General features: G+C 33.3%; 1 protein-coding gene across 1 annotated transcript; it reads right to left on the bottom strand.

Moving 5' to 3' along the window:
- Nucleotides 1–618: 618 nt before the first annotated feature.
- Nucleotides 619–22,897, bottom strand: LOC120328272 (kelch-like protein 24a). The gene is made up of 15 exons (XM_078119177.1): nucleotides 22,425–22,897; nucleotides 21,982–22,126; nucleotides 19,418–21,597; nucleotides 8,528–8,648; nucleotides 8,220–8,376; nucleotides 6,123–6,340; nucleotides 5,415–5,561; nucleotides 4,858–4,951; nucleotides 4,610–4,627; nucleotides 4,317–4,393; nucleotides 3,796–3,976; nucleotides 2,917–3,051; nucleotides 2,207–2,362; nucleotides 1,591–1,732; nucleotides 619–1,233 (listed from the first exon to the last, which is right to left on the bottom strand). The coding sequence occupies exons 3-15, from the start codon at nucleotides 19,480–19,482 to the stop codon at nucleotides 1,110–1,112; spliced, it is 1,635 nt and encodes a 544-aa protein (XP_077975303.1). The 5' UTR covers nucleotides 19,483–21,597; nucleotides 21,982–22,126; nucleotides 22,425–22,897; the 3' UTR covers nucleotides 619–1,109.
- Nucleotides 22,898–22,930: the final 33 nt, after the last annotated feature.

The following is a 22,930-nucleotide window of genomic DNA, read 5'->3' as shown; positions in this document are numbered from 1 at the left end:
TCGAAAAGTAAAAAATTGTTGACCAGTGTAATCAGAAAAAGAAAATGCAATTTTATCTTCGTCTATGGTGTGTTATAAACTCTTTTACAACATGGTTTCCCAATTTTGATGTTAACTTCTATGTTGGCAATACAGTATTTTAGTTCTGGGAACATGGACTCGCCTGAATATTTTGACGAATGTTTAGAATTTGAACAGTGAGACAAATTGTCGAAACCGGAGTGAAACATTCCTTTATTAAAATACTACTTACGACAAAGCGTGGTTGTTTACCCGAATTTCCAGTAAAATAAATGGCGAATTAATCTTCAGTTTTGTGTTTGCGCAGGATTATTTAATTGAACCTTTTCACTTCGCTTTCAAGATGCAAATACCTATTATTCTGGTCAAAGAGAGGTACCGAGCCTTCCTTATCAATAAAATAGGTATTTGCAGGAGATTTAAATAGCAGCCATTGCGGTGCAAATACACATATAGTGCAGATATGAAAGTCTTATAAAACGTCGGTAATAATATCTAAATCTGATAAATAACATCGCTGGAATCACACATACGATCTAATTTTATTTTTTAGTTTTGTAATTTTCTTTTCGCATACCATTGAGAATTAAACGTTACACATATTTAATAAAGAATCATTGGAAAGATGAAATGACGGTTACATATACTGATTATTAACCTAATACACACAATGCATTCTGGATATATGTAGTCTCAACAATGGAATCCAATTAATCTCACGTTCCAATATTGACTCGAATTGTTTCCGTTGTGACAACATAAAATGATATTTACTATTTAGAATCACACTAAAGGAGCAAAATTATTGATAGATTGAAAATTAATGCAGGTAATATACACAATACATTCTGAATATATGTAGTTTCAACAATGGAATCTAAGTACTCTCAAGTTCTGATATTGACTTGAATATTTCGCCTATCGCCGAAATAAATTATATTTACAATTGCAAATCAAATTATTGATAAATTCAAAATTCGCTGTTTTTATCGAACCTCTGATCAGTGAAATATATAACCTATTAAAGTTATAGTTCAATCATAGCGGAGTCAAAACGCTTTGGCTTTTGATGCATATTCAATCATTTTCTAGAAGGGAACATTCAAAGCGATTGAAGCAAAAATCTTAATGTCTTTCCCATCCATTGTTTCAACAACTTTCCAGGAGTTCACAGCGGGATCATATTTTTCTATTGTGTTCTTGGAATCATTCCTGTAATGAATAGAGACGCTATCAAAGTATTACATAGCAAACTCAAGAATTGATTAATATAGTTCGCCGAATATTTACTTATTTTATTAATTTCTATTGAAATGACGAGTGCACAAATGATAGCTAAGTAGCGATTTCTGTTTCACACAGTGATATCTACGCATGGAAATCGCCCAGTCCAGGTTGCAAATAATCATGCTGAAAATCGAATTTGTACGATCCAGTGGTTGCTTTTTCAGAGTTTGAATTACTAATACACAGAATAAGTTGTTTTAACTTTTGGTCTAAGCAACATGTTGATTAATTAATAGATACGTGCAAGAAATAACTTAGTTTATAAATCAAGTTCCAACTCACCCTCCAACAGCCAATATCTTTCCCTCAAGAACGCAGGCTTTGAAACTGTGTCTTGAATTGTTTAATCTGGCAACAGTGGTCCATGTTTCAGCAACTGTATCAAAGCATTCCGTAAGGTTCAAGCTATTGCTAATGATTCCACCTTGTAAAATGAGGATACCAATAAAATATCTGAAAGTTTTATATCGATCAGTCGATTTGCAATATATTATGTTTGACACAGGTCAACTAGTGATCTTACGCTGATATGACTTGTTAACATAGTGTGTATTATCATTTTCAAACGGTCAAACCAGAAAGATTCTGGAATTATGAGAAACTCATATTACATAAAAATATCTCACAGTGTTTTTGCGAGTATTTTACAGTTATTTTGAAGTATTTTGTATTTATGAAGCACTTTGCTAAATCTATGTAATATCAGCCCGATGTTAACGGTATTGAGACAAAAATTTCAGGGTTTAGTATTGCTAAGTGAAGCGTTTGCTCATGCTATATTGAAAGGGGAAGTTAACTTTCAATTAACAGAAGATCTGTACATCGGAATAGCTACTTATTTATCACCGTATTTGCAGTGTATCCGCGAGCCAAAAAAAATTGAAGAGCAAATCCTCACCCATGACATAAATCTTTCCATCAAGTTCAACTGCAGCTGATGCATGTTTTGCAGCCGGCATTGAAGGAAGTGTCGTCCATGTTGAATCCGATGGATTGAATTTAATTGCATTTGATAGATTTCCGTTGTTGTACCCTCCAATACAGTAAATGAAACCTGGGGAGAATCAAATGAAAATAAATTAGTCTTGTCTATTTTTCTAAATTATTCCGGAAATAAAGAATTCAAAGTATAAAATTTATAAGTTATAGAACTAACAAAATAAATGTCATATGATGCAACCAACAAACTCATTACTATCTTTCATTTAAAGAAATATTGCATTTATTTTGGATATGAAAAATAATTTATGAAGAGGATCAGGTCAGAATATTACAAGCATTCGTCATGAATACATATTTCAAAAATAAAAAAGCGAGATCGGGATGCTATTTATCGTTCTGATGTTCCATGTGTGTTAGATTCAAATATTTAGACTGTCTGCATGCTGCAATTGGACTACAAATTTCCTAGTCAACGACAATTACCATAATTTAAATCAGAATGTGGGGATGAGAGATGGGATTAGTTGCATGTAAAAATTAATACAATTAAAAAATATATATATTTTAGTAAAGTCAATTTTCAACAAATGGCGCATAACTGTAAAATATATCCCTATACAAACAGTGAACATTTTGCAGTATGACTTTATACTTCATCAAACCTACCTCCTGCAGCAACTATTGAGTAATACCATCCTTCCACGGGTTTATCAGTGACATGAGACCAAGTTCCATCACATGGATCAAATTTCTCAACTGCTGTACTGTTGTTGCCAGAATCATCAAATGCATAGATTGAACCTGGTTGTTAAAAAATAAATCTAGTGAATGAGAAAAATAAAATTAGGATTTTGTGTATAAATTTTCTTTAGATTGCTCTCAGAGAGTAATGCCTTTAATTCTCAGATAAAGATAACAAAGCTAACTTTGGAGTCCAGAAGCTTCTATGACTTTGTAAGCTGCTTCAACCTGAAGGCGTCTTATATTCGATATCACGGGATAAAATTCTTCCAAGTGATTAGCCAACGACCATAAACTCATTCAAGCTACATTGAATCAAATTATAAAACATCGTAAATAAACATTCGCATGAATCTTAATATTGGTAAAAATTGACTTATGTGCCACACCGGAATTTTGTGGCCACATCTACTGAATGTGTAGTGAATAATTTTCAAAAGTTTAAATTCTCTACTTTTGACCTAATTTAAAATAAATAAATCTAGTCGACAAAATACTACATTATAGTCATGCTAATGTCTAGAAGCCAATAATTTCACTTGATTTAAATCATGCTAATTGTGGGTGACATTAGGCAGTAGGCACCAGGCTACATTATAAATTTGGTTTCAAATAGGAATCAGATATTGAACTAATCCAGCAATCCATATTATTCATTTCACTTGGCCGACATTGCTGCAGATGATTTACCCATAATCGGGACATAACCCATGGAACATAATTTTCGTGCAAATCATCCTAGATTACTGAAACTGTTTAGTACAATCATAAGAAGTACAAGTGTTGAATAAATTTTATTCTAACCTTCAAACGTAACCGCCGCCACACGACTTTTTGTTGTTTTCCGATCTTCCAGTCTAACCCACGTAGCTTTGTTATCCGTATAATTCAGTTGATAACTGGTTCCATCATTCACAAAAACATAGATGATGTCATGAAGTACAACAGCGGTAAATCCCTTTCCAACGAATTCACCACTGATGTCCTGGTACGAAATTATACCAGTATGTGTGAATGTGTTTGAAATATACAAACTACCATAATTATTTGAATTTTAGATGAAATAAATTTTTGACCAATGTATAACAACTGCAACAACATATCTCAATCTCATTTGATCTACGAATGATGCAGGACCATGGATTTGTGCAAAAATTGAATTTTGCAGGAGCATGCTTTGCAGTTCCTCTGATCAATCACTTCTTTGAGTTAGTCAGGCTCAATTATAATAGGACTGCCAAGAAGTATCTGATGAATTTCATTATATACATATTTTTAAATAGTAATAGCAATTGTCAAACATTTATGAAACAAAACACGCTCACCTGCATCTTTGTCCAAGACTTTAACTCAGGATCAAATGCTTGAATCGCTTTAGAATTTTTATCAAACACAGCGATCACTGGGAAGACAAAGTTCATATTTAGTTTTAACATTATAATTAAAACTTTAGGAAATTGAATATGAGCTAAAACAGGAAACTAAAATGGTAATCAAGCTAGAATAAAGTGCTCAGCTGGTTTATATATGTATGTAAAGTTTTAATTTATCAGAGAAGAATATAAACAAAAGCAATGAATAAAGCTTACCAACGAAATACTTTGAAGTAATAACTTACCATTGTCGACGGGTAAATCTGAAAAAAGGATAAAACTTTCTAAGCTAGTGGTATGGCTTGATTTAAACGATATAAAATGGAAAAATGTTGAAATCCAATAAATGTGGAACCACAATCTGCATAAAGTCTGTCAAAACAGTTTTGAGTCATACAAACTTTTTTTTTTTAATATGCAACTGTACGGGTTCACTAAATATGACAAGTGGAATCCAATGAAATAACAAAGTGAGCCATGCAGAAGCTTTTACCTTGAAGTGTGACATCCTTAGCTTTTATGTTGTTTCGATTAAAAGGCAAAATTGCAATGGCTCTTAGACATGAATTTGTTTCGAAAATCAGAACCTGTGAAAATGATAAAAAATGTTAAAAAAAATCTGGTATTAAGGTTGTGATATATTTGAAAATCATCACGACTAGAAACTGCGTTAGGTAAACTTTGACATTGAATGAAATTCGTACGTGCTACTTGTTAGCTGTATTTCTGGCAACTAGCATTTTCCCAGATGATTGAGCATGACCTTTGATGTCATCAGTTGCAGGTGACGATCATGACCAACCACCTATGAAGGTGATGTGGCCATGTGCACTCAGTAGTCTAGTGCACAGTTCGGTTGGTGTTGCTTATGTCTGTATGTATTACTTTGGTTGTTGCTTTGGACATTTATTGCTGTTTGATCAAGACATTTATTAAATATACTTTGTAGTCGCTTTAACACTACTAATAAATCAAACGAAATTTTTACGATCAGTTAAACTTCCTTCAGCCAACCTGACCACAAACGGTGGTTGTCCGTGTACAATTTACCTCATTTTCAATTAAATGTCTTTGATATGACAATGTCATTCTCCCCAAATCCAGTTTGTTGAACATCTCTTCGAAACATGATTTTCTATTCTCGATGTCATAACTTGTCCAGATAATCAACGCTTTGCATTTAATGTCTTCTGCTGCCTGTTTCGATAGAAAACCGAAATTATTTAGACATTGAGATCTTATTATTTTAGTTAGTATATTATAAAATCTATAATGGCTTTAATACTTGACCAATCAATATGAAACAAAAATGCACAATGAAGAAGTCACTAAGAAACGTGCGTACCAGCATGTGTGTAACTTCTCTGATACACTCAATAGTCTAGCTCAGGGGTGTGAAACTTGCGGCCCTCGAACCAAATGCAGCACGCAAAAAATAATTTTGCAGCTCGCGAACAAGTGCTAATTTTAATTGGTGTGCGGCCCGCAAAACGATTTTATAATTTAATTTAGTCTGGTACGTGCAAGTAATTTAAACCCATTTGCATGGCGAAGCCTATACCTGAGTCAAATTTATTATCACTGCCTAGTAATCACTAGAAATCCTATGTTAAAGCAAGATGCAGACCGCGGTTTCACTCAGTTATTTGTATCTAGCCCTCCTGCATTAAACGTTGCACACCTCTGCTTGAGACTTTGAAAGACAAGTATTAGTATCAATCGAGTAAACGAAAATTGCAAAGATAATCTGATACAAACCTTTGTTTCTTTCGAACCAACCAAGATAGAAACAAAATCTTTCTCAAAATGTTTGAAATCATCTTGAACAGCAATGGCTTGAAAATTTTTCAGAGCAAATTTTCTGCAACTTTCAACTAAACCGGCGCATTCGAAAGTGTTTGCGATAGCCCTTGTTGAATAAAACGATTCCGGACTCAATTCTTCCTCGAGAGATGTTGCAATTTTGTCGCACATGTCTGAATATAATACTATAATATTGAAGCAATTTTGCATATAATATAGGAAACAACCATTTTTGGACTGAGTTTAATTTTCAACACTTTTCTACATTCGGAATATGAAGGTACACTATGGTGGCCCATCGTTGTCACGCGTAAAATTGAAAATAAAAATAAAAAATAAAATAAAAAACCGAAAGTAAAAAAATGGTTGTAAAAAAACATAAAAATTATTGAAAAAAAAATGAAAATTAAAAAAAAAAAAATAAATAAAAACGAAAAAAAAACAAAAAAAAAATTGAAAAAAAAAAAAAAAATTAAAAAAAAAAAATTGAATAAAAAGAAAATAAAAAGGTTGACAACGATGGTCCGCCTCGTGGCCCATCGTTGTCACGCGTTTTTATTTTTAGAAAATTTGCTTCTGCTTGGGACCAACGTTGTCAGGCATAATCCTACGCGCACAAATGTGTTCCCTGGGTTTCAAACTCACTACTGATTTTCTTGAGCAATATTCAATATGAAAATGTTCTATAAATTCTCCATGCTACAAGTTCAACAAGAAGTAATATATTTATAATAATGATAAGAAAATATAGAACTTAATACGAAAATTCGGAAAATTTTTACGTGTATAAGGTAATTTAATTGGAGAATGCTGCTTAACTACTCAGTTGTCTGGACACTCGCGATGCCGGTACCGTCTTACCAAATACCGGTAGTCGGTTATAGTCGCTTTGCGTCTGACCGTACCGGTAGCCATACAATCACTCATGAAAGAATGGGAGATACGGATAGTCTCGTAGTATATAGATAATGATAAATCGCCCGTGCTCAACCATTTATTTCAATCCATACCTCGATCCAAGTAGAATATAGTGAGTCGAGGTATGGATTGAAATAAATGGTTGAGCACGGGCGATTTATCATTTGTCTGGATCGGTACGTTACGGCTGTACGGTATGGGGCAGGCGCAGAGAGTGTTTCAGTAGACTATATTCTACGAGACTATCCGTATCTCCCATTCTTTCACGAGTGATTGCATGGGTACCGGTACGGTCAGACGGTACCGCACCGGCATCGCACGAGTGTCTGAGCAGTTAAGCAGCATTTTCCAATTAAATTATCTTCTACACGTAAAAACAAATTTTCGTATCCAATTCTATATTCTCTTATCATTATTATAAATATATTGCTTGTGGTTGAACTTGTAGCATGGAGAATTTATAGAACATTTTCATGTTGAATTTATTGGATATTGCTCATGAAAATCAGTAGTGAGTTAGAAACCCAGGAAACACATTTGTGCGTGTAGGATTAAGCCTGACAACGTTGGTCCCAAGCAGCATCAAATTTTCCAAAAATAAAAACGCGTGACAACGATGGGGGCCACGAGGCGGACCATCGTTGTCAACCTTTTTATTTTCTTTTTATCCAATTTTTTTTTTTTTTTTTTTTTTTTTTAATTTTAATTTTTTTTTTAATTTTTTTTTTTTGTTTTATTTTTCAATTTTTTTTTTAATTTAAATTTTTTTTTCAATTTCAATTTTTTTTTTTATATCTTTTTTTTCAATTATTTTTATGTTTTTTTACAACTATTTTTTTATTTTCGCTTTTTCATTTTATTTTTTCATTTTTTTTTTAAATTTTACACGTGACAACGATGGGCCACCATAGTACACCTTGAAAGCATCAAATTCGTACTTTTCAGAAATTCATTTCTGTTCATTCGTCAAAACCGCCACTAAATCGTCGTGTTATAAAAAGTTTATTAAAAGCGTCAATTGAAGAAAGTAGTAGCTTCGATACAGGATGTTGCGATTAGGATAATCTAGAACTGTGTCACAGAGAACTAACTACTGGCAGATCAAAAAATGTTTAATGTTTAGACGTCATTCACCTTGTAATTGGAGCATATGGGCGGTAAACATTAGTTGTTCACGCTCATCACGACCAGGAGTGGAAAAATTACCAGTGTAAATGTAACTGATGCAAGTTTTCACACTTGAGTATTGAACTTTTTTCATTTCTACAATGCCAGTGCTGCTCTCAACATTCTGAAATATAACATAATAGAAAAGGTTTGTTTTGTTGACATGTATTCAATAATTTACAATAAGACGAACACAAAGCATTCCGTATGGTCTAATTCTTAGTTATACAAGTGAATATCTTTTGTTACTTGATAAATCATGATGCAAAACTCACTTCATGAGACAACATTGCACGAAAATAATCTGATCCTGCTGATAGAACATTCCTGTGTGCTGGTATTTTCTCGTCGCCGACCATAATTGCGAAGTCACTATGCTCTTTATTTTCCCTTTGTCTGAAATCAAAACAGATAACCAGTTACAGATTCAAAGACATTGAGACATATTACGCCGAAAAACATGCAAAAGAACAGGGCATCAACATAGACTGCACCGTGACGACAAAGTGTTCAGTAATCCTCTCTCCAACTATATTAATTGTCTAATTCTTTATCTAACTAATTTATCTAACTAATTATTTATCTTTCGTTTAAATTTTCCTACGGGTCTCGACATTTCACCCAATTCTGGTTTTTCAATTCCTGAAAACTTATATAGCACATATGGAAGCACCCACTACCAGTGTTCACTATTAGCACACTTTTTTTGCAAAAACTGCGAGACATATTCGAAGTTTTTCAGAGACTCTCGATTACTGAAAGGTGGTTACTTGTTGCCCTTCTTTGCATATACAAGAGGTTTCTTAACTTTACGAACTCAGGACACAATCAACCTTAATAATATGAGTCACGAGGCACGAGAAAAGGGCATTTGATTTCATCAACATTGAAATACATAAATAGGAATATACATTTCATGCATATCTAACTGATGTCACATGTGAGATTTATGAATGATTATATCACGACCGAATGTTTGAATACAGTTTGATATTTGAGAAACATTTATTTTCAGGATTTTATCGTACATGCGGGCGCATAAGAAATAAAGTTTCTAGGAAATTGATTGATATTTCACGACCCACTCACAGTTAGATGGGAACCACAAACATATCATTTGTTCATATTTTTTCGATAGTTATCATCGTTGAATTCTGTGTACAGTCGCAGATAAAAACCCTTTTTTTGTCATCATTGGCAGTAGTGTAACATATTGGAATACCGCAAGTGGGATATTTATGCGAATATTTCATACTGGGTTTGCATTATTCCGGAGAGTGCTACTTCATTTTCTCTTCCCGGTGAGTACCTGATATTCAACTAATTTAAGAAACAATGAAAATCGAACAACGAGATTTGGTTACCGCCGACTAATTTAAAATAAGGCGTGCAAAATATTCTCTGGAAGTGGCTCATGAAGTTAGACTTTCCAGCAAATTGATCTACAATTATTATTATAGCTAAAACTGTTGCAGAAAAATTCAGAACTGTATTAATGAATGATGCAGATTGATGATTGTAATGTAAGTTTGATGGCCTTCCTTATTATTACTGCACAACAACCATTGAAAGCTATCGATTGTAAATTATGTACGATGATAAAAGGTGACTTCGACTACTCATTGACCCCTGATACAGCAGCTAAAGATCGATGCTAATAATAGAACAAGCATTTTCTGACAACGCTAAATTGCCTTCTTCAATCGTCTACGCTCAAAAAAGTCATTTTAATTCATTGTTTTTTAATAATAACTTTTAAATTAAGAGCATACGTGATAACTAATATACGACCATCGTGTCCGCTTATTTGAATAATTCTATCTTGTTTAATATTCGATACTATCTTGTCATTATGCTACGACTAAATTCATTTGATTCTGTTTGTCATGGGTTAGATTAAGCAATCAGGTTAGATTAAAGTAAACCACCCACCATTCCATGCTCATTTTACAGTACGCAGCACTTTTATTACTCAAACTCATCCATATCTAATCAAAAATTAATTAAAACAAACAAAAAAGCATTGGGCATCAGCAGGTTGGTACGTATGATTCATATCTTTTAAACATTCATAAGATAAAATGTATGGGACACTTGGCTTTGTACAATGGTGATTCTAATACCAAATTTGAAAACTGTTTTCCATCCAGCATCAATTATCCAGGTTATTACACATGTCATAAAATTGACCAGGATGGTGGTGGCTGCCAGCACGAAAAGTGCAATATGTTAATGGCAGTAATATACAATTATTCGGACCGATTACATTCCGGTGATATTTCTCGGTGACTGATGAAATTGATAAAAATGATATAAAAACAAAACAAGTTCAAAAGTTTCGGCTATTATACACGGTGAAATTAGGACACAATATGACATTTTATGAAATAGCTTACTGGTAACTGGGATATGATTTATTTATCCAGAAGAAGAGGTAAGCCGAAAGGACGACATAATCATATGACAAACCACGACATCTAGCCCGGTTGTCAGTTGGTGTCGTGTGTGGGATTAATTAGCCAGTTTTCGGAAGCCCGGACTTGATGGTGGAGGAAACCGTAACCGACCAGAGGTTACGTGAATCAACCTAGCAATCTTTTCGCACATATCCCCCATAGGATTCGAACCTGCGAAGTATTCCTAATGCTTAGAACGATGCGCCATACCGCCGGGCCAAAATAATATAATGCATACTCATTTATGGGTAATCTTCCACTATACTAACTGAAGAGTTGAATGAGCTAGCAAATGCTGTTCCATCCGCTTATACTGACTTATAATTTAAAATTTTTAGATGATATCCAATCACATTTCTAATTCAAATATATGTGAATTGCTAACTTGTTTAATTCTCAATACTGTCATGTTATTGCCCCACCACTGAGTTGTTTGAATTTTTTTATCTCAAGTTGGAATGAAGTTTTATTGAGTTATCGTTCTACGTTTCTATGCTTATGTTGTTCAACACTTTTGCTAACCTAACTTATCCCTATCTAACCTAAGATAGAAGGTATCAAAGAAAATATATAAGGAAATAACAAGGGGCAATACCAGCATAGTAACTAATATACAAATTATTTGTTCATGCTTTAATAATAATTTCAAGGGACAGAAATTGCTGAATGATGCTGAGATAGACTCCACTCCTTAACTGAGAATAACTGACAGTTTGACCAGTAATGCTATTAAAAAGGAGTCAGAATCCTAATACAGTGAATGCATCCCAGAACACCTGGGTTACCGTGGCCGCCAATTCCCAGCATCCAATTCTGCAAGAAAATAAATCGTAAAGCTAATTCTGTCACTAACATAACACGATGTCATATGAAGCACGGATGTCATGAGATCAGCGAGATAGGATTTTGGTTTATTTATTATATAAACTAATGTTCCTGATCGGAATTTAATTTTTTATATGTTCCCACGAGTCCCAATTTTTTATATTTCAGAATCTTACTTCGGAAAACAAAAACACTATGAAGTCAACGGCATTGTTTGCCGTTTGAACTTTGATTTCGTTTATTTATTATATGTTCCCCATATTGGAATTTTCCCAAATTTAGATATTTTTTGCATTACATCAAAAAAGTCTTGCCCTAGAAAAATAATTGTTAAAGTATGTTTCAAACTTGCCGTAAACGACTACCGAAAATCACATATTTCACCCTAAAAATGGTTTTTGCTAATTTATTATATGTTCCCAAAATTGGAATTTTTTTAAATTTTGATATTTTTTGCAATACATCAATAAAGTCTTGCTCTAGAAAAATAATCGTTAAAGTATGTTTCAAACTTGCCGTAAATGACTACCGAAAATTGCATATTTCACCCTAAAAATGGTTTTTGCTAATTTATTATATGTTCCCCAAATTGTAATTTTTTAAAATTTTGATATTTTTTGCATTACATCAATAAAGTCTTGCTCTAGAAAAATAATCGTTAAAGTATGTTTCAAACTTGCCGTAAATGACTACCGAAAATAGCATATTTCACCCTAAAAATGGTTTTTGCTAATTTATTATATGTTCCCTGAATTGGAATTTTTTTAAATTTTGATATTTTTTGCAATACATCAATAAAGTCTTGCTCTAGAAAAATAATCGTTAAAGTATGTTTCAAACTTGCCGTAAATGACTACCGAAAATCTCATATCTACCCTAAAAATGTTTTTTGCTAATTTATTACATGTCCCCCAAATTGGAATTTTTTTAAATTTCGATATTTATGGCATTACATCAATAAAGTCTTTCTAGAGAAAAATAATTGTTAAAGTATGTTTCAAACTTGCCGTAAACGACTACCGAAAATTTCATATTTCACCCTAAAAATGGTTTTTGCTAATTTATTATATGTTCCCCAAATTGGAATTTTTTTGAATTTTGATATTTTTGGCATTACATCAATAAAGTCTTTTTCTAGAAAAATAACCGTTGAAGTATGTTTAAAATCTGCCGTAAATGACTACCGAAAATCACATATTTCACCCTAAAAATGGTTTTTGCTAATTTATTATATGTTCCCCAAATTGGAATTATTTTAAATTTTGATATTTTTTGCATTACATCAATGAAGTCTTGCTTTAGAAAAATATTCGTTAAAGTATGTTTCAAACTTGCCGTAAATGACTACCGAAAATCTCATATTCACCCTAAAAATGGTTTTGGCTAATTTATTATATGTTCCCCAAATTGGAATTATTTTAAATTTTCATATTTTTTGCATTACATCAATAAAGTCTTGCTTTAGAAAAATATTCGTTGAAGTATGTTTCAAACTTGCCGTAAATGACTACCGAAAATCGCATATTTCACCCTAAAAATGGTTTTTGCTAATTTATTATATGTTCCCCAAATTGGAATTTTTTCAAATTTCGATATATTTTGCAATACATCAATAAAGTCTTGCTTTAGAAAAATAATCGTTAAAGTATGTTTCAAACTTGCCATAAATGAATACCGAAAATCTCATATTTCACCCTAAAAATGGTTTTTGCTGATTTATTATATGTCCCCCAAATTGGAATTTTTTTAAATTTCGATATTTATGGCATTACATCAATAAAGTTTTTCTAGAGAAAAATAATCGTTAAAGTATGTTTCAAACTTGCCGTGAACGACTACCGAAAATTTCATATTTCACCCTAAAAATGGTTTTTGATAATTTATTATATGTTCCCCGAATTGGAATTTTTTTGAATTTCGATATTTTTGGCATTACATCAATAAAGTCTTTTTCTAGAAAAATAACCGTTGAAGTATGTTTCAAACTTGCCGTAAATGACTACCGAAAATCGCATATTTCACCCCAAAATGGTTTTTTCTAATTTATTATATGTTCCCCAAATTGGAATTTTTTCAAATTTTGATATTTTTCGCAATACATCAATAAAGTCTTGTTCTAGAAAAATAATCGTTAAAGTATGTTTCAAACTTGCCGTAAATGAATACCGAAAATCTCATATTTCCCCCCCTCAAAAATGGTTTTTGCTAATTTATTATATGTTCCCCAAATTGGAATTTTTTTAAATTTTAATATTTTTTGCATTACATCATTAAAGTCTTGCTCTAGAAAAAGAATCGTTAAAGTATGTTTCAAACTTGCCGTAAATGACTACCGAAAATCGCATATTTCACCCTAAAAATGGTTTTTGCTAATTTATTATATGTTCCCAAATTGGAATTTTTTTAAATTTTGATATTTTTTGCAATACATCAATAAAGTCTTGCTCTAGAAAAATAATCGTTAAAGTATGTTTCAAACTTGCCGTAAATGACTACCGAAAATCGCATATTTCACCCTAAAAATGGTTTTCGATAATTTATTATATGTTCCCTGATTTTTTTTGAATTTTATGTGGGTGAGACTGACGTGCACCTCGCATTTAAAATATGGAAATCTGCAGTATCCATCACAATTAAATAGAGCTGCATTCGGTTTTGCGCCTGTGTTGACTCTGTGTCGCTTGAACGCAAAACAACAGTAAGGATTGCTCTCGCGTAGGCAATCACAAATTTCGTCGGCCCAATTGCTATCCCTAAAAGACCGCCTGCACAATTTTTTCATTCATGAATGCTGCAGAAATTCTCGCACAAAAAATATTGCTATTTATTGTGAAACTTCAAAAATTTGGAGCAGATTTTGTAGAAAAATGTAATTTAACAGTCGAAAAAGTAGGAAGATCTATCGCTACTAAACGGATTGTTTGTCCAGCCTGCAATGGAAATATCTAAAAATGTTAGATATGACTGAATACCTATATGTGGGACGATTTTACAAAACTGAACCTGAGTAAAATATTTTCTCTGACAATTAATATCTTTACGCTTGGAAAATCCTCGCTTTCCTGCTGTGCTGAGCATATTTATCTGCAACTCCTATGTATAACGATTCGATGAAGCACTTCTGCACCTTAATCGAAAGGAAACGTGAACAAGAATTGGAACAAGGACTGCGTGTCGCCGATGGTTGTGACGTCACAATGGTGGTTCATATTAAGATTACAGCCTGCACAACTCAAATTACCACGAGATCCGCAAGGATGAATCTGAAGGCCCGGCGGGCCGCAAACTTTGCCACATACATATTTCACAAGATGAACTTCAAATCAGAATAATACTGTGAAACAGTTAAATTTGATGAAACACTTTCATTACTGGAAAGCTTAAAAATATGAAGAATCTTATTTTCTTGAGTATTTAGTGGTTCATCTACCTTGAAAATCCACCCTTCATTTTCAATATTTTTTTTTTATTAGAATAAGGTATTGCGTGTTGCAGTATAAACTGACTGCAGGAAAATATTTTACTCAGGTTCAGTTTTGTAAAATCGTCCCACATATAGGTATTCAGTCATATCTAACATTTTTAGGTATTTCCATTGCAGGCTGGACAAACGATCCGTTTAGTAGCGATAGATCTTCCTACTTTTTCGACTGTTAAATTACATTTTTCTACAAAATCTGCTCCAAATTTTTGAAGTTTTACAATAAATAGCAATATTTTTTGTGCGAGAATTTCTGCAGCATTCATGAATGAAAAAATTGTTTTTCAAGTTCTAAATTTGAAAAAAAACTTCAGTTTCATAAGCTGCTAGTAAAAAATAGTGGGGTTATTAATAGGTTGCTAATATGCACTAATGGGTGTGAGATTGTATACCGATATTGTTTTGAGCGTGATTCAGTTTGAATACCGAGATATCTAAATCAGGGTTTCCCAAACTGGGGGGCGAGAGGTCGAGCGACGAATTTTAAGGGTCGCGAAGGCCACACCAGTTTCACACAAAGTTCGAAATTTATTGAAACTAGTGCAAAACATAAATCTCACGATTTCTAATATGATCGGAGTAGCGGCGCGCTTGCATAAATAACAATGTAACAAAAAAAACAATAACAAAGATTTGTTTCCAAATCACCCGCGGGCCGCACAGAAGTATCCAGCGGGCCGCATGCAGCCCGCGGGCCGTATGTTGTGCAGGCCTGACTACGCTTAATCAATATTGTAATGCCATTACAATATTGATTAAGCGTAGTCGAACTCAGTAGAAATGTACTGATACCACTTTTGTCGCCGACATCGATACCTTTCTGATACCAACTAGAAACTCCGATACCGATACCTGTCCGATACCAACTAGAAACGCCGATAACGATATTTGAAAAAAGTCGATATACCGATAACGATACTATTTAATTATTACCTCAAATGCGGAATCATTGTCTTAGCCTAGTTACGCTGACTTATCGGCAAACACATAGGGATGAATAGATAAATTTCTACATCTGCGAAATACGGATCTTTTGTACAAAGCCCTCGTCAATGGTGGATAACTTATATTATGTTTATATTTTTCTGTATCCGGAGGCTGGGCGAAATACGGATCTCTTACCACTAATGCGAAAAAGTGAAATTTTAGAAAAACACGTTGTGAAATAACAAATTTATTTATCCAGTTGCGCATTCGGAATAATTTGAGAATTTGAAGTTCCGGTGCATACTGCATTCCTAGCGATCACCCTAAAACCGTAACTGGATCATTTGTATTTTTAGCGGAGGCGGTGGTGTTTTTATGGTGGAGGCTTTGTACAAAATATCTCAAAATACTTATCTGAAGCATTATTAACTAGAATTTTTTATATCAACCCGGCACAAAATATCATAAAGGTAGGTTCGGTAAGACGTAAGTTGAAATAGGTTCAAGGGTGCTGTCGGAATTACCAAAAGAGTGGGGGGTGTAAATCCGAAGAAATTCAGAATTTTCATGAAACTGTCGCCGCAATCACGCAGGCAGGCTACTTGTGAAAAAAGCCCACTTTTCAGACGGATGATTTTCTGTTATGTTATCGGGTAATGATTTTGCAGTTGCCCAAAGTATTCAATTGGCGACTAATCCGAGTCTATTTATAATGTCTTGCTTTATTAATTTAATTGTCTTTTTAATGTAACCTGCAGTTGCGTCAACAAAATAAGAACATTACTACGTAAATCACGGCAATCCACGGTAAAAAAAGTGTTCCAAACTGCCCGACTATATTTAGTTTTGATTTGTACTTTTTCGATGTTATTAATTATACAAATTTGTTTATGTAATACCGACTCCGCTTTATTGCACTGATACCACCCAAGATTATTTTCAAGAAATCAACGTTAGAAAAATCTGCGATTATAGGGTGAAATATGCGATTTTCAGTAACCATTTACGGCAAGTTTGAAACATACTTTAAAGATTCTTTTTCTAGAGCAAGACTTTATTGATGTATTGCAAAAAAAAAAAAAAATTTAAAAAAATTTCAATTTGGGGAACATATAATAGATTAGCAAATACCATTTTTAAGGTGAAATATGCAATTTTCGGTAGTCATTTACGGCAAGTTTGAAACATACTTTACCGATTATTTTTCTAGAGCAAGACTATATTGATGTAATGCAAAAAATATCGAAATTTAAAAAAATTCCAATTTGGGGAACATATAATAAATTAGCAAAAACCATTTTTAGGGTGAAATATGTGATTTTTGGTAGTCATTTACTGCAGGTTTGAAAGATACTTTAACGATTGTTTTTCTAGAGCAAGACTATATTGATGTAATGCAAAAAATATCAAAATTTAAAAAAATTCCAATTTGGGGAACATATAATAAATTAGCAAAAACCATTTTTAGGGTGAAATATGTGACTTTCGGTAGTCATTTACGGCAGGTATGAAACATACTTTAACGATAATTTTTCTAGAGCAAGACGTTATTGATGTAATGCAAAAAATATCGAAATTTAAAAAAATTCCAATTTGGGGAACATATATTAAATTAGCAAAAACCATTTTTAGGGTGAAATATGTGATTTTCGGTAGTCATTTACTGCAGGTTTGAAAGATACTTTAACGATTGTTTTTCTAGAGCAAGACTATATTGATGTAATGCAAAAAATATCAAAATTTAAAAAAATTCCAATTTGGGGAACATATAATAAATTAGCAAAAACCATTTTTAGGGTGAAATATGTGACTTTCGGTAGTCATTTACGGCAGGTATGAAACATACTTTAACGATTGTTTTTCTAGAGCAAGACTATATTGATGTAATGCAAAAAATATCAAAATTTAAAAAAATTCCAATTTGGGGAACAAATAATAAATTAGCAAAAACCATTTTTAGGGTGAAATATGTGACTTTCGGTAGTCATTTACGGCAGGTATGAAACATACTTTAACGATAATTTTTCTAGAGCAAGACGTTATTGATGTAATGCAAAAAATATCGAAATTTAAAAAAATTCCAATTTGGGGAACATATAATAAATTAGCAAAAACCATTTTTAGGGTGAAATATGTGATTTTCGGTAGTCATTTACGGCAAGTTTGAAACATACTTTAACGATTATTTTTCTAGAGCAGACTTTATCCTTGTAATGCAAAAAATATCAAAATTTAAAAAAATTCAAATATGGGGAACTTATAATAAACAAACGAAATCATAGTTCAAACGGCAAACAATACCGTTGAATGCATAGTGCTTTTGTTTTCCGAAGTAAGATTCTGAAATAAAAAAAATTGGGATTCGTGGGAACATATAAAAAGTGAGTTCCGATCAGGAACATTAGTTTGTATAATAAATAAACCAAAATCCCATCTCGATGATCTCATGACATCCACGCTTCATATGACACCGTGTTACGTTAGTGACAGAATTAGGTTTACGATTTATCTTCTTGCAGAATTGGATGCTGGGAATTGGCGGCCAGGGTAACCCAGGTTCCCAGAACCCATAAATAATGTCATTCAAAATAGCAATGGTACTGAAATAAGATTATACTGACCAGTTACGCTTCAGTGATAATCTTGTGGATATAAGTGAATGAAGAATACGACCCAGACCTGAAAACTATTGGCTTGCAACAGTTCTCAACAAATCCCATTATTGCACTTAATTAGAATTATGACATACAAACTTTAAATCTGGTTTACAGAATAATCATAGCCTAATCAGAGGCTAATAATTCTGCCAGTTTTCTCTTGTATTGCCCTCTGAGGCAGAAAAAAAAATGCTGCAGGAGGGCGTGATACTATATTTTGTAAAGTCCTAATATTACTTAATCAAATGTCAAGCAATGATAAAAAGGCAGTAAATTCAACTTAAATTTTATGTACTCAATAGCTAAATAAACAACGATTTACAAAAATATAAGTTATATTTCATTTTGGGTGATAAGAATAGATAAATACTTCCAAAATACCTGACCACATTACTGATTAAGCGAAATATAAAAATTTTATCAACAAATTAATTATTAGGACTAAGAAATTTAATTTACTTAATGACACCACCCAGAAGGTATATTATGTCTCATTAGGATTCCGTGCCATGATCTGACATTATTATTCTGAATCCTAATAGTTTCCACCAATACCATAGCTACATAATATCTAGGTTTATAGACTGCACTAACTATTATTTGTATAAACTTCCTTGGCAGAATATTCTTTGTTTATTTCAAGTGTAATAATTCTGTCAGCTTAGATGTAATTTTCTGTAGCTTCTGCAAAAACGCAAGAAGATTCTGATGCCCTATCACTGTTTGGTATTCTATTTCAGAAGGTTTTGCATATGCTCAGTCAGATTTCAACACAATAGTAACAAAGCAGTAAATTTTACATGAATTTTTATTACTTACTTGTTTAGTGCCATCATCATTTTTCCACAGTGATTCAAATCATATGCATCAAGAGTTAAATTCATTGTTTCAGTTCCAGGTTGGAAAGTTCTAATTAAACTCACTATGTTACAGATCAACCTTGTTTCACAGATCTAGTTTAAGGAAAATATCATATCAGAAAGAGTTTTATGCAAACTGAATTTTCAAAAGTTTGCACGGAAGTCACAATGCCTAGACTATATTTTTTCTGGATCAAAATTGCAAAACCGAAACTAGTCGTCAATCAGAACACTGATTTTACATCATCGCCAAAGCATGATAAAAATTTATTCTTATTCTTGCACATTTGCGTTATTATATGCAAGATAATGAAGAAATAAATAGAGAAGCGGTACTCCCGAAGTATGTGAACCAAGATGGAGGACACTGTAACGTAGTATGTGTACCAGCTTAAGCTAGAGTTGCCATACCTTCTGGACACTTTCGGACATGTCCGGAATTTAAGGTTAAATTTTGCGTCCGGGAAAAATTTAAAAAATGCTCAAATGTCCGGAATTTTACTGCATCTGCAATCGTACTGTGCACACTGCTAATACAGAACATTGTTATTTCGTACCGTGCGCATATTTTTAACTACCAGGTCACGAAAATAGTCATGCACTGTCCAGAATTTTGCTTTTTCAAATATGGTGACCCTAAGTTAAGCCAAATTTACAGGTACAAATACTATGGCAGTCATTTGGCTAGTCCCGAGTACTCACAATAGAACTAGTATATGGAAAATTGGAATAAAATTATGGCCTAACTCTAACCGGCTACGTTGCGGTGTCTGTTATCTTTGTTCACATACTTTGGAAGCGCCGGTGGAACAACTAAAATTTGTTTTCATGGTGGACATAGAAAAGGTTCAATAGTCCCTGTCCATATTAACATGACAGTTTCACTGTAATTTCCACATCGTACATTTTCATGCCCTACTAATTTACGAGGATTAGGTAAGGCGCACCTTTGTTTTTGTTGGCTCAACGAAAGAGGTGAACTATACATAACCAAACAATACCGGTACCACATCAAACATTCAATACATCGCTTATTAACACACAACAAACAGATACCATAACTTATATAAAATATTGCGTAAAAGCTTTTACTTTACAATAGCTTTAGGTACCAGTAAGTGTGAAATGCTATCCCAGTCAAATCATCATTTGGATGACTTAATGTAATGTATATTTAGTCTGACAACTGCAGCTCTTGATTTACAAGTCGATTACGTGGTTCCAGACAAAAGAAGAATCTGATGTATCGATATAGGGGATTCCCCGTCTAGTAAAAACGGTCGTGATTATTCGTGCGTTCAATAAAAAGAGCTACCGATGTCTCCCGGTGTCGGGTATTCTACCTACATCAGCGGTTCTCGAACTTTTTTCAGTTCGCATATCGGAGAAATTTCGAAACAAATTTTGCGTACTGGGGGAATTTTAGGGAACCTGCGGACCAGAAAAAATTTCGCTTTCTAACTTTTCAAATCCTAGTTACTTGTGTGCGCATGTTTGACAGAAATTAGGCGACCCCGGAAAATCTTCACGCGAGGGTCGCGACTCACAGTTTGGGAATCAATGACCTACACCAACTAGGTGAAAACTACGAAAAACTAGTTAGATAATTGATTTAATGCATCTTTAGTCTGACAACTGCAGCTCTTGATTTACAAGTCGATTATAAGGTTCCAGACGACAACAGAGGAATCAGGTGTATCAATATAGGGGATTCCCCGTCCAGTCAAAACAGTCGTGATTATTGATGCATGACTTGATACCCGCCCAATTTCGCTCACGATGTCGGGTATTCTACATTATATTACTTGTCGAAACGAGGTAACTGGGGAATAAAATTGTTCGTATTCATCACGGGGGAGAGTAAGATGCTCTTCGTTGTTTTATATCATCAGGTGGCCTAACATGTTGGATGGGTAAATTAATGTCAAGTTTTCAAACATCAGAGTGATTGTCAATCATCGTATTTTAAAATGATTCAGGTGGAAAGCTTTGGCGTGGGATATTTAGACCTTGTTTATAAAGAAACCTTCAAAGCGATAGAAGCTAATATCTGAATGTCTTTCCCATCCATTGTTTTTAACAACTTTCCAGGAGTTAACAGCTGGATCATATTCTTCTATTGTGTTCTTGGAAACATGCCTGCAATAAATAACGACGCAATCAAAGTATTAAATAGGAAACCCAAAATTTAATATAATAGAGTTATACATTAGTTGAATTTTACTTATTTTATTACTTTCTATCGAAATGACGAAAGTACAAATGATGGCTAAGTAGCGATAGGATACACTTTGGACATGGAAATCACCCAATTCGGGTTGCGATTAATCATGCTAGAGCTAGACTCAAAGAATCGAATTTTTCGGACATGGCAGATTTGAACTACCGAATGGTTGCTTGTTCAGAGTCTGAATTACTAATATACAAAATAATTTGTTTTCGGTTTTGGACTAAACAACATGTTGATTGAATAATAGATACGTGCAATAAATAGCTTAGTTTATAAATCAAGTTCCAACTCACCCTCCAACAGCAAATATCTTTCCTTCAATAACACATGCTTTAACATATCTCCTTGGATTGTTTAATCTGGCAACAGTGGCCCATGTTTCTGCAACTGTATCGAAGCATTCCACAATATTCGAGTAATCAATGCCGCCGTGTCCGCCTGAAAAATGACAGTAACATAGAAAGATATCCCAAACTATCATTCGAATTATAATTAGAAAATTTATTTTATTTTGTTTCTTGGATTTCAGCCACGTGAGTTTATGTCAATATTGCTTGAAAAAATTATGTAACACTTTATTGGGTCTGTTAAATAATATCGATCCGAAGACATATGTATCGGTGATGTGTACGTATGGCCAGTAAGATGAAATTTTGCACACATCCGCGTGGCTGATTTATGAAACCTATTCGAAGTTTTTCATCAACGCAGAATATATTTGAAAATAATTTCTTACCCATGACATAAATCTTCCCATCAAGTTCAACTGCTGCTCACCATTTCTTGCAGTCGGCATTGAAGGAAGTTTCGTCCATGTTGAATCTGACGGATTGAATTTTATTGTATTTGATAGATATTTACCGTTGTAACCTCCAATACAGTAAATGAAGCCTGAATAGAATGATATGAAGATTTTGTGAACTTAGATTTTTAGGTTGGCAATCGTCATGTAACCATAAATTCTTCCACAAAGTTAATGTACAAAGCAGATGGAGAGCTGTTTTATAGAATTAAACTTTTTTTAAGTCGACATTTTCTATTCAACTTAACTTTTCTGCCCACACGTATGCAACTGGAGAACATGCACCAACTGAATTCCTATTTTTTTTCCCTCTTGAATCTTGTTTTGCCTCATAAGCCACCGACAAAGAGAATTTATTCTTAGTAAATTATACCAACTCCTTAGAACCATGTCCAAGTACTCTCTAGTATTGAGATAATTTACCATTTCAAATACGTATA

This window comes from Styela clava, chromosome 13 (genome assembly GCF_964204865.1).
Source record: "Styela clava chromosome 13, kaStyClav1.hap1.2, whole genome shotgun sequence".
In the NCBI taxonomy this organism is placed as follows: Eukaryota; Metazoa; Chordata; class Ascidiacea; order Stolidobranchia; family Styelidae; genus Styela; species Styela clava.
This window is presented reverse-complemented; position numbering and strand designations above follow the sequence as displayed.